The sequence below is a fragment of the Pundamilia nyererei genome, unplaced genomic scaffold, assembly GCF_000239375.1.
Source record: "Pundamilia nyererei isolate P.nyererei 1_Seehausen unplaced genomic scaffold, PunNye1.0 scaffold00013, whole genome shotgun sequence".
NCBI classification, from domain to species: domain Eukaryota; kingdom Metazoa; phylum Chordata; class Actinopteri; order Cichliformes; family Cichlidae; genus Pundamilia; species Pundamilia nyererei.
The window spans coordinates 401,549-412,592 of record NW_005187414.1 but is presented as its reverse complement, the minus strand read 5'-3'; the positions used below and the strand labels follow the sequence as shown (position 1 = coordinate 412,592).

General features: G+C 47.4%; 1 protein-coding gene across 7 annotated transcripts in view; it reads right to left on the bottom strand.

Annotated features, from left to right (window-relative positions):
• hmbox1b (homeobox containing 1 b) overlaps positions 1–10,283 on the bottom strand; it is a 23,830-nt gene extending 13,547 nt beyond the window's left edge. For 4 of the 7 annotated variants that reach the window (XM_005724785.1, XM_005724787.1, XM_005724786.1 and 1 more), the window contains exons 1-2: positions 9,481–9,683; positions 7,236–7,928 (exon numbers count right to left, since the gene is read on the bottom strand). In XM_005724785.1, the coding sequence (XP_005724842.1) occupies positions 7,236–7,928; positions 9,481–9,644 (857 nt within the window). In that variant the 5' untranslated portion in view covers positions 9,645–9,683. Of the gene's footprint in view, positions 1–7,235; positions 7,929–8,399; positions 8,576–9,480; positions 9,684–9,763 lie in introns of those variants that run through there. The other 3 variants (XM_005724789.2, XM_005724790.2, XM_005724791.1) reach the window with 3 other exon arrangements.
• Between the last annotated feature and the right edge of the window lie 761 nt (positions 10,284–11,044).

Here is an 11,044-nt window from a genome sequence, read left to right as displayed (position 1 = left end):
CACACACACGCACACTCTGTCTCAGCTTCATTCCCGTGTAGCACAGACTGAACACGTGTCTGAATCTGAAAGTGCATTCAGGTTTTTTACACGACAGCGTTTCCAGCAGGCGCCCTCCCTGCCCCCCGCCCCCCACCCCACAATCACAGCAGCCTTTGAACCAGCCGCTATCCCAGGCTCACACAGTCAAAATGGAAATCGCATCAAAGTCCTAAGCACTCTGTTTGGCATATTTGTGAAATGAAAATGCGTCACGACTCTTTGACATCCAGCATCAATATCATCCACGCCAGCCTCTCACGGCGCGGGCTAAAATTAGAGCCTGAAGAAAAAACGCTGCTTGTATCGACACCAGTGAATCAATGTAGCACGAGCTGCTGTACAAGCTACGAGACTGGGGAGGAGAGGGGGGGATGTTTTGGGTGCCAACTCAAAGGCCAAACTCCTGCAGAGAAGCAAGTGTGCACTTTGAAAGTGAGAAAAAAGGGAAAGGGCACCGTGGACAGCGGACAGGCTGAGACCTCGTGTCACGCCCCCGCAGCCCTGCCGAGCGAGAAGCTGGAGAGCCCTGCAGCAGACGAGGGCTTTTGAACGCTACTTAACTTCTCGGTCGTTCTAAAAAGGACGCGTAATCTAATGCAGAGGCAGCGCGAGTGAGCAGCGGGCTGGTCGCTGACGACGGAGCCTATTCTTACTCGTACAGTTCACACAGGGCAGCTGAAGGCAGCGGGACAGCACAGCAGTAGGAGGAGACAGCGCATGTGTGAAGTGCTTAGAGGAGGAAGAGACGAGGCGCTAACACGCACACTTTTATAGATTATGAACACTTTACCTGTCAATGGGCCTGAAAAACTTCTGAGCCTCTGCTCTCAAAACCTAATCATAGCTGAATGTTACTAAATGCAGTTTCATGTAATGTTTCCAGAGGTGCACAACACAAAGCTTGTTCTCTCTTCCCTCTTACAGGAGATCAGCTTGAACTCGAGCGGTTCCCTTTTCTGACGATGTGCATCGTCCCCGACAAAAGTGCCTCTGTGCCGGCTCGGGTTGCTCTGAAGCCTCACAGGATGCACGTCTTTGTGGGCGACGCAGGGGACGAGCCAAAACTCTCATCCATCACGTGCTCTGCTCCTAAGGAGAGACCAGAACGCTGCCGTCTCTTTATCCGGTATTAAAACCGGATCTCTTTAGTCCCCATCTTCATAGTAAGAATCTGGCAACAGATCTGCATTTGTGTCGCAGCTGAACTGCAGACGGGCGCGCTGCTACAGCAAAACATTTCCTCAAGTCAGATGTCAAAGTGACGGGAGCTGGAAAGGCAAGTTTCACGACAGCAGAGCAAATGCCCGAGTCAGGGAGGTCATTTAGATGGAACTAAACTGCAAAGTTTCACGGTCTGCGTTAACCCCGGCAGGCTAGGCTGCATGAAGACAAGCGCAGCACTCTCATATTCAAGCTGGGGAAAGATGCAGAGATGGCTTGGCTCAGAAAAAGTAAAAAGTCCAAATATGACTGGCTCCTGTTTCCCAGGGCAGCCTTTGAAATGCTGGGGATTAACGAGGAGGACAACAACTTTGGTGTATGTGATGCAGCTAAAACATTTCCACTTCCTCTGTGCTGGAACGAACAGCACTGCCAGATAATGTAGGGCACATGCAGCAGTCGTGATGACGCTGCTGCTGCTGCTTTCACTGTGTGTGTGAGATGATCACAAAATGGGTCCCCGAACAGATCTGGAGTACGTCGGCAGGTGTGTCTGTCAGTCTGTGAGCGACAGACTTTGTCAACAGGGCGACGTCACGTGAAAAGCCCCAGAAATAGAAGGGCCCACGGTGCCTGGGCCCATCCACACGTCACAGCCCCGTCCAACACGCTTCTTCGTACATGTGTAACGGTCTATATGCTGCATCTCTGTGAGACAAGCGTATAACGTCCAGGATTCGTCCAAGGACTACTGGTCTGTAGCTGTGCTGTTACAGTGGTGCATGCTCATACTGAACGTGGTATGAAAACGTAATCTGTGTAAGCAAAACGCTCAGCCTTCAGACTAAACCACCTTTGACTCAGTGAGATCAGATACAACAGCTCCGGTGCACGAGACAGATCGTGCAGCATGAAGAATCATTAGTGTTACGGATGCAAACAGAAACGGTTTTGCATCAAATGCGAGAGAACGAGGAGCTGCTGTCTGTGCCGTCCATTTTTCAGACGATTGTGTCAAACTTTAGCTTCACTTTTGAAACTCCAGGTTCCTGAAATCATATCAGACATTTGGCTCAAAAACATTTCTAGATAATGCTGCTTGCAAATACTTCAGACTTCACCATGAAAACATTTTGTATGAACAAACTGTAAAATAAGAGTAGATGTAGTAGATGAGACACATGAACTGCTGCCTCTGCCCTCTCCGCCTCCATTTTTCTAAAATCTCCAAGTGAAGGTAAATTTGTGTAACAAGAGATTTTTTTTAAGAACATTTTTAATTCTGGTAACGGATATTTGAAATCTTTCAACATGAATCCTTTTCCTAGAAAGCAAGAAGCACATGGAAACCCACGTGTACAAGGCTTTTTGTGTGTGCAGAGTTTCCAGTGCATAGACACATCCAGATAGCTTTAACCCTTCAAGGCCTATTGAAGCGTGCACGCTCCGTTTTGCACAACTATTTTTATTTTTAAATGCCGGTAGAATTGCAACCACATAAGCTAGCACAATATTTCTTTTGCATTTGAAATATGAGGAGTTATATGCATTCAGCCTGTCCCAGGCCGCAGTTTTTATGGCTATGTTTAAGCTGCGGGAGATTTCACTTGTCATGTTTGCATAGTAAGCTAACGATTAATAAGACGATGTCAGAGGAATTGGTGCACAAATTATCATCACTCACAGATCAGTGCTGTCGCTCTCTATACACAGTTTGCGTGATTGCAAAGTGAAAGCAAAAAACAAGCGCAAATTCAAACGCGATTTCAATATGTCACATATTGACAGTGGCTCACCGATGCCAATGACATAATTACCCAGCTACATTTCTGAAAGAATGCAAAAGCATTGACATATATTTTTCCTTCCTACGATAGCCCGACGGGCAGGGCAGAGATAGATTTTGGTAGCCCGACTGGAAAAATCGCTAGCTCCGGGACGTCGGGCTAGCGATTTTGCGAGCCCTGCACTACAGCATGTAAAAATATAAAGATAAGCTCTGGCAGACTTGGGTCTACCCATATGGAAAAGATATATATAAATCTTATAAAGTTTGTATCTGTCTTGTGTGAAACTTGTATGAAAAGCATATAAGTGTGAAAACAGATATAAGATCCCTTGAAAAATTATATAATGAAACTTGTATGTTTTGGATACTTACTAAAACAATGTATGAAAGTAATGCGAAAGTGGCCACTTTCATGAGTAAATCATGTAAGCCTTATATGATTTACTCATGAAAGTGGCCACTTTCATGAGTAATCACATATAAGTTTTTACTATTTCTTTTCCGTATGGGTATGGTGGGCTCTAAAGGGTTTGTGTTTGAATATATGTAACCTACAGCCTGGGTTTTTATTTTTAACCATAAAGGAGAAAAGGCTCTGCACCTCACTGGCCTTCTATCCTTATCAATAAAAAAACCATTTGATTTATTTCCCGGCTAACATCAGCGCAGAATAAAAGTCTGTTTATGTGTCGACCGCGGTGAGAGCGCACACCAAGGAGGGAACGATGCAAGGACACAGGAAGCACCAGTCCTGGCAGTGAATGCCTCGTCTCCATATACTTCTACTTTCCTTCACTGTGAGATCTGCTCAAAGCAACCTGTTTCTCCCTGTCATTTCATCTTTTCAGTGAAGCGAGCAGCGACGTGCAAACAGTCGACACAGTGTAAAAGAGACGCTTTCACACACATACGACCTTAAAAAAAAGAACGCCATCTTCAACCCCTCCAGGTCAGTTATTACTTTAGTAAAGAAGATAGACAGACGATGAACTGACTTGGTCACTGACAAATATAGAGCTCAATACAAAAATAGAGCTGAAGACAAACTAGGAAACACACTAGTGTGCACAATCAGGTGTGGAGATGTGTGAAAATGACTGCCAAGACCACAAACTCAAGTCTCTCAGACTGCTTACTGGCACGAGGCTGCCAAAGAGCTTTAGGAGTCCACGCTTACGGCCGTTTAGCACCTGGCCATCATCCCAGACAAACTCGTGGCTTTAGATGAATGCCGCCTAGGGCGGGGCTATATCATACCGTTCACGGTAATGTAATGTTGGGCAACGATAAGAAAATGAAATATGGGTAAAACGCGCATGCGCAGCGCCTGGGTTTACATACGCACATGGTGTCGACGCAGAACGAGAAGAGTGAAAGCAGATCGTTGAATGAAACAGATGAACCTGAACTGGTTTGTAAAAATGCTGCAGCTTCACTGGTGTGGAACTGGTTTAGCTTTCGTCCGTCAGATACACAACAAAGCACTATTTTTGGTAGCGCATGCTAGCGGGCCGTCGTTATTACCGTGTTGTTTGGAAAATACGGCGCACTTAAAATCATCCTTTGATTTTTCTGAAAGTTGACAGAGCCCCTTATAATCCCGTGTGCCTTATGTATGAACTCTGGTTGTGTTTCGGGAAACGATTTTATGTGCACGGCGCTCGACAATCTGTCAAATGTTTCAGTACGACTTTGCTGAGCTACGAAGCCGCACCGCTTGATGGATTGTCGGAGCATTACGGCTATCGTAGGCGGAGCCTCGCGGAGTGATACGTGCTGTGCTTCAACATAATGTTACCGTACTGTGTGTGTATAACCTCTTTTTAAGTTGTGTGGATGTTATACATGGTTATGCTGAGGATGTGTCGGCCAGTTTCCACTGGAAACGCCTTTGGTTAAACTGTCAGCGAGGAGTTTGCACTGTTACATTTTAAATAACTTTAATGCAAAAAACAGCTGCTTGTTTAAGTGAAAATACTTTGGTGGGTGTTTTGCACTAATAAAGTTGAGGAGTTGTAAAGTATTTTGCCTCGTGTCAATTATATCGTCAGTTTTATCGTTATCACAAATTTTCGAATGTATATCGTGATAAATATTTTCGGTCATATCGCCCTGCTCTAATGCCGCCTTAAAGCGCCGCTGGCAGAAAGGCCACCACGCAGGAACGGGTGCAGCCGCACAGTCAGATTGAGGACGCTGTGACTGCAAAAGTCTACAACACAAACTGGAGAAAATGATGCGTTTGTCTATATGAATGAAACTCCTTACACACGTCACTGGATGAGCCCATTACTGTGAAACCGTGCCCTTAACCCTGTTTTACCCTCTTATTTGTGCCATTACAGACAACCCTCCCACACCTGTGGGCCAAACGAGGCACAGCTCCCCACTGTGGGAAGTTACCTCCATCTATCAGCAGAAAACATCCTTCTAAGTGAAACCAAGGTTTTTTTAAATTGTGTATAACACGTGTTATAGTGGAGTGTGGACAACTCTGACACCTCAGAGTAACTGTTATGTTTGGGTGTCTCAGGAATCGACAGCACCTTGCTACCACATGTTGCTAAAATAAGCTTTTGAGAGTGAAATTCAACTTTTTGTTAGCTGTATGTTGCATCCATACTGTAGAGCCCATGATTTCCCCTCAAGTGGGCATCATCATCACAATATGATATAAGAGGTACAGAAAGTTAAAGGGGAAAAGCCCTCAAGCTTTATGGACAGTCGTCTCCACAGTGCTTTTGTTGTCGTCCTGACCATTCAAACAAGCCACACTCGCACAGGGCTCCAATCTATACACTTACACGCTCTCTCCATCTCAAGTCCACACCTACGGCCAATTTTAGAATTACCAATTAACTCTGGGCTGCAGGAGGAAACCAGAGCAGCCACACATGCAGACTCTCCACAGGAAGGACCCAGGCAGCTTTAAACCCACTGCTGAACTGCTGTGTGTTCACTCAAATGAGCTTTGTACAAATAAACAAGCTAAATAGATTCCTAAAGCTTTGGTCAATCAGTAACACTACGAGCTCACTAATGAGCTCATCGGTGCGCACATCCCGACGTCCCATTGGTAAAAGTCAAGTGACAAAGTGGGATAAACCTCAGAATGAAGATCACAAATGACTCCCTGAGAAGATGAACCAACCTTGCACTTGCTGCTGCTTCAGACTTCGAGGTGTATCGATCAGCCAAGCCAGAAAATTCCCTCCACGTGCATCCAGCTGGGTACTTGCATCCAGATACGTTTGCAATACTTTCTTCAGTGTCCAATCTTGTTCCTCTCACACAAATTTGGATCCAAATCACAATCACCTCCAAAGGTTTTTATCTAAATCTGCCCGTAACTTTTTGCTAGTGCCTTCTTGCAGTGAAGCAAGAATCATTTCATCACTGTTCAGTAACATCACCTACAGACAGGCTTCCCAAAGACATTTTATGCAACATGAAGCTAAATGCAACAGCACGGATATTACATTTAGAGCCCCCAGGTCATGAACACAAATGAACATGAGATATCTACAGCTTCATGTATAGTTCTAGCAGCAGCTGCACACAATGAAGCTTCAACTGAAGTTCCTGCTAATTAGCCCTCACCTTACCAGCTTTACTGGTGATAAAAAGCAATCCCCCAACCTAGTGACGGCTGCAACCTTTAAGAACAAAACAACAGGAAAACAGGCATCGAGTTGTAGAAACAGTTTCAGTGTCGTCCGTGTGTTTTCTGTGAAAGTACTGTGACTGTGGACAGCGCCACACTAGACTGAGGCGTGTCGATGATTATTTCAGACTAGCCGCTTGAAGTTTCACCATCCTAGCAGTGACTCACTAGCAGTAAGTGTGGGGTGGCTGTAGCTCAGGTGGCAGAGCGGATCAGCCACTAAGAAGGTCGGTGGTTCGATCCCAGGCTGCTGCATGCCAAATATCCTTGGGCAAGATACTAACCCCATGTTGCTCTCCGATGCGTCCATCAGAGTGTGAATGTGTATGAATGTTAGATACTTAAGCGTGTGAACAGGTGAATGAATTAGCTGTTTAAAGCGCTTTGAGTGCTCGGACGAGCGCTATATAAGAACCATTTACACCCCGCAGTATTATTCCCCGTCACCATCTTTCACAGCTTACTGAGCTCAGCAGCCTGGTACTACTACATACTGCCCTCTGGTGACGTTTTTGTGCAGTGCATTATTCTTCCCAGTTCTACAAACAGACTCGACAAAGTTTCTCTGGTCATTCTCACCTCATCAGCTCCTCCACCTTATCATCGATATCCAGATCTTCCTCTGTAGATTCAAACCCGAACGCTCGCGTCGCTGCAGCGCTGTTCACCGGATATCGTGGCGGAGACAGTTTTCCGTTGGGGGTGGCAGCTAGACTGTCGCGGCCGTTCTGTGTCAGGGCCACCAGCGAGACCGGGGACGGCAGGATGGCAGAGGGCGGCGGCGGCCCTGGAGGCGGGGACGTGTCGTAGCTGTTGCTGGGAGACAGCGAGAGCCCCCCGGCGCTGTTGAACTGCGTCTGCGTGGCTGTGGAGATTTTGGAGGTCGTTGAAGAGGAGGCAGCGGCGGCGTGATCGGTGGCTCCACCCTCACCGCCACTGTTGATGCCGCCGCCATTGCATGACGCTGAAGAGGTGGTGGTTGCCGAGGCAGTGTTGTTATTGTTGAATGACGTGGTAGTAGTAGTATTAGAGGCAGAGTTGTTGGTGCAGCTGTTGGCCCCGCCTACGCCGTAGGAGGACGAGGAGGAGGAGGAGGAAGAGGTGCGGCGGCCAAACTTGTCGCCGTGCTCCCGGTCCAGCCGGTCCAGAGTGTCGAGCGCATGCAGGATCTCCTGCTTGGTCATGCCGGTGCGACGCAGCCGCTGCAGCAGATCTATCTGCTCAATAGTGAAGCGCGGCTCCTCGCTGAACTCAGACATCCTGCTGCTGCTGCTGAGATGAGACACAATACAGACAAGCTGAGAAACACAAGAGGAACACAAGCCGAGGAAAGGAAACAGGAAATGCAGACGGGGCAAGTTGAGGAAAGTAGGAAGGAATCCTTAGAAAAGTAAGTGGAGAAGGAAAGGAAAGGAGGAGCAAGTCAGGCAGTGGAGGGGATGGTGGATGACAGAGGAAATGAGAGGATTAAGTAGCAAAGAGTGAAAAGGAACGCAGTCACAGATGGGGAAGGAGGATAAAGGTAGCGGAGGAGAGTTAGAGGGATAAAGTAGGCATAAAACGGGTGGGAAGGGAGGGGAATAAAAAACTGCAGGAAGAAAATATAAAGAGGCAGCGGAGAAGAAAAGGAAGACGAGCGAGAGACAGAAGTGTGAAAGGAAAAAAGGCGAGGGGAGGGGCAGGGCATAAAAATCAGCTATTTTTGGGAAGCAGCAGGCAACACGCACAGAGTGCCAGAGTCACCTTGACAGCTGATGCTATCTTAACATTCTGTCTGTCGTTCTTTAAGAGCCACAATACATCCTCGGCTCTGCGCACCACCCACGCTGTATGTTTTTCACGAGCAATTTGCTGTGCTCAAAATCAATGCAACTGGAATCAGACTGCGGCAGATTTTCCATCTTCTGTGCCAGCCCGACCTGTGCCGATATGATAAACGGTTTAAAAGGGGTCACTGGCATTTTTCTACATCTGTCTTTCTCCAAACTGTGCGGAGGACAGAGCGGAGGGGGGAGGAAACATAAATGACTTCTGAGTGCATTTGAAGTTATCATAAATAATGGGGGGACACTGGCACATAAACCATTACCAGGCCTTCAGACACGTGCAGTAAAGGGTCATTTTGGGTCTGAGCACATTATTTCTGCAGCGCTGACAGGTGAACATTAACTAGTCCTTGGTGTTTAGAAGGTGAGCTGCTAATGCTGTAAATCATTACCAAGCAGAGTCAAAATCTGTCACACCCCAGAAAGACGGGCTGCACACAACAGAAGACCGCTGGATTTGGATTAGTGAGCTTAAACATGCAAGTGAAAGAAAAATGTGTGCTGCAAACAAACAAGAACATTTGAATTCATGCCCACTGTGATCAAGTGGGTAAGTTACCCATTCACCCAGAAGGCAAGTTCACCCTGCACGTAACTAAAGCAGCTAAAGATGGAGCTGTCTGCATTCCTATCGGGCTTGGATGTCCCCTGATAACAGCGCAGCGAAGTTCACGAACTCGGAGAGTGTTTGTCATGCCAACAGCAAAACTACAACAAAATAAAAACACAGCCACGGTGTCGTTAAACACAAACTCTAGATTGTCTGACAGCGCAGCTTTCTAAACGCTTCCAGTCTTAAAGCGCTTCGCCCCGCAGTTGGCGGCATCTCTTCTCCCTCCATGTGTTTTTGTTTTGCTGGCCCGCAGTGAGAGCACCTTTCAGCGCTGCAGGCGAAGCGCTGCTGATGCCAGCTTTCACGCCCTTTGCCCGAAAGCTAACGTTAGCGAGCGCTCCGTGCGGCACACGGACAAACCGCCCTGACTAAACGTCAAAATTACCCAGCACGGCGAGCCCTCCGTAACACTCGAGGATTGCTCTCGTTTTCTTCACTGCCCCCCGAGGCTGAATCCACACTGACAACAGCCCCCTGGCATCGCGGAGGGCGATTAGCCACCTGAGGTGGGCTACGCGGGTCGCCGTGGGCTCGTGCGATGATTAGCATACAACGCTAGCCGTGCCAACGCCGATACTAGCTGACGTTAGCCGCCGTCGCTGGCTAGCGAGCGTTTGATATTAATAACATCACTTTCTGTGTCGAGAGAGCCGAGTAACAGGACTTACCTCGGGTTCAAATCGTCCACTTAACCATTTAACTTTGTAACGGAAGCAAAGCGGCGCGGTGTCGTTTACTGCAGCCGAGCAATGAAGCAGCTGGGAACAGTGCCCTGTCCGACCCTTTTCCAAGGATTTCTAATCAGAGGCGAATTATTTGCCTCTCTGCTTTGTCTGTCTGACAACAGCCATATTGACAACTAACACCTCCGAGCAGCTCTGAGGGAACTGTAGTTTCACTCCCGCAAAGGCCTCCAACACGCGGCGGCGTTCCCTACGCTAAGGACTACAAATCCCTGAAACGAGGGAGAGGGGGAGCTGATGGCTCGCTGATCTACAGTTGTCACAAAAAACAGTGATGCAGTTTTTAATGTGGCCACAGCGGCTGCTCTCCCTAACCCCGCAGCAGCTGCACCAGGCGACCCGTGCCACCTCACCGGCCAACCGGGCAGCCACCAGCCGGCTGCACATCTAACCGCATTACCGCTGCGACACGTTTCTGTACACCTCACACGAATTCAGTTGCAGTGTGACCATACAGGGGCCCCTACTTGTTACTCTATTAAAGAAAAGGTAAAGGCCACTTAGTCTTTAAATGAAGTGGAAAACCCCCTAATTAAGTTGGTGCCAGTAATCAGACCCAAGGAGACGGATTAGAAGAGCAGCCAATTAAACAGCTTTGGTTGGAGCACAGGCTCAATAATCAAGATTATATGAAATGTGGAATACAGAATAGAAAAGAACAGGAACAACGTAGAGCGGAGCAAAACAGGGATCTGCTTCAAGGATGTCAAACTGATTTTACATTGTAGGACACATAACAGCCAGCGTCGATCTGAAGTGAGGTGGACCAGTGAGACTCTTTCTGTGAGTGCGAAGTTGGCCAACCACGCATGTAAACTCTGGGATGTTTGAATATAAGAAAAAGATTAAAGCAGTACACCTCAGTTTGTTTTTTAGATGATAAAGAAATGCTGCTTTGGACTTAAACTGTAAGAAATGCAGATGGGTACACTGTGGTCATAGAGGGATGGTCCGCAGCAATACCAGGTGGCAGTTGATGCTCAACTGGTACTGAGGGGTCCAAAGTGAAAACATCCCCACACCATCCTCAGCCGTTGATACAAAGCTGAATGCTTCCATCCTTTCATGTTGTTTACATCATTTTCTGAAAATACCATCTGAAGGTCGTAGTAGAGTTTCATCAATTGGACAATCTTGTGTTGTCCGATATCGGAGAAGCGGTGTGGACCTCAGTTTCCTGTTCCTGACAGGAATGGCACTCGGTGG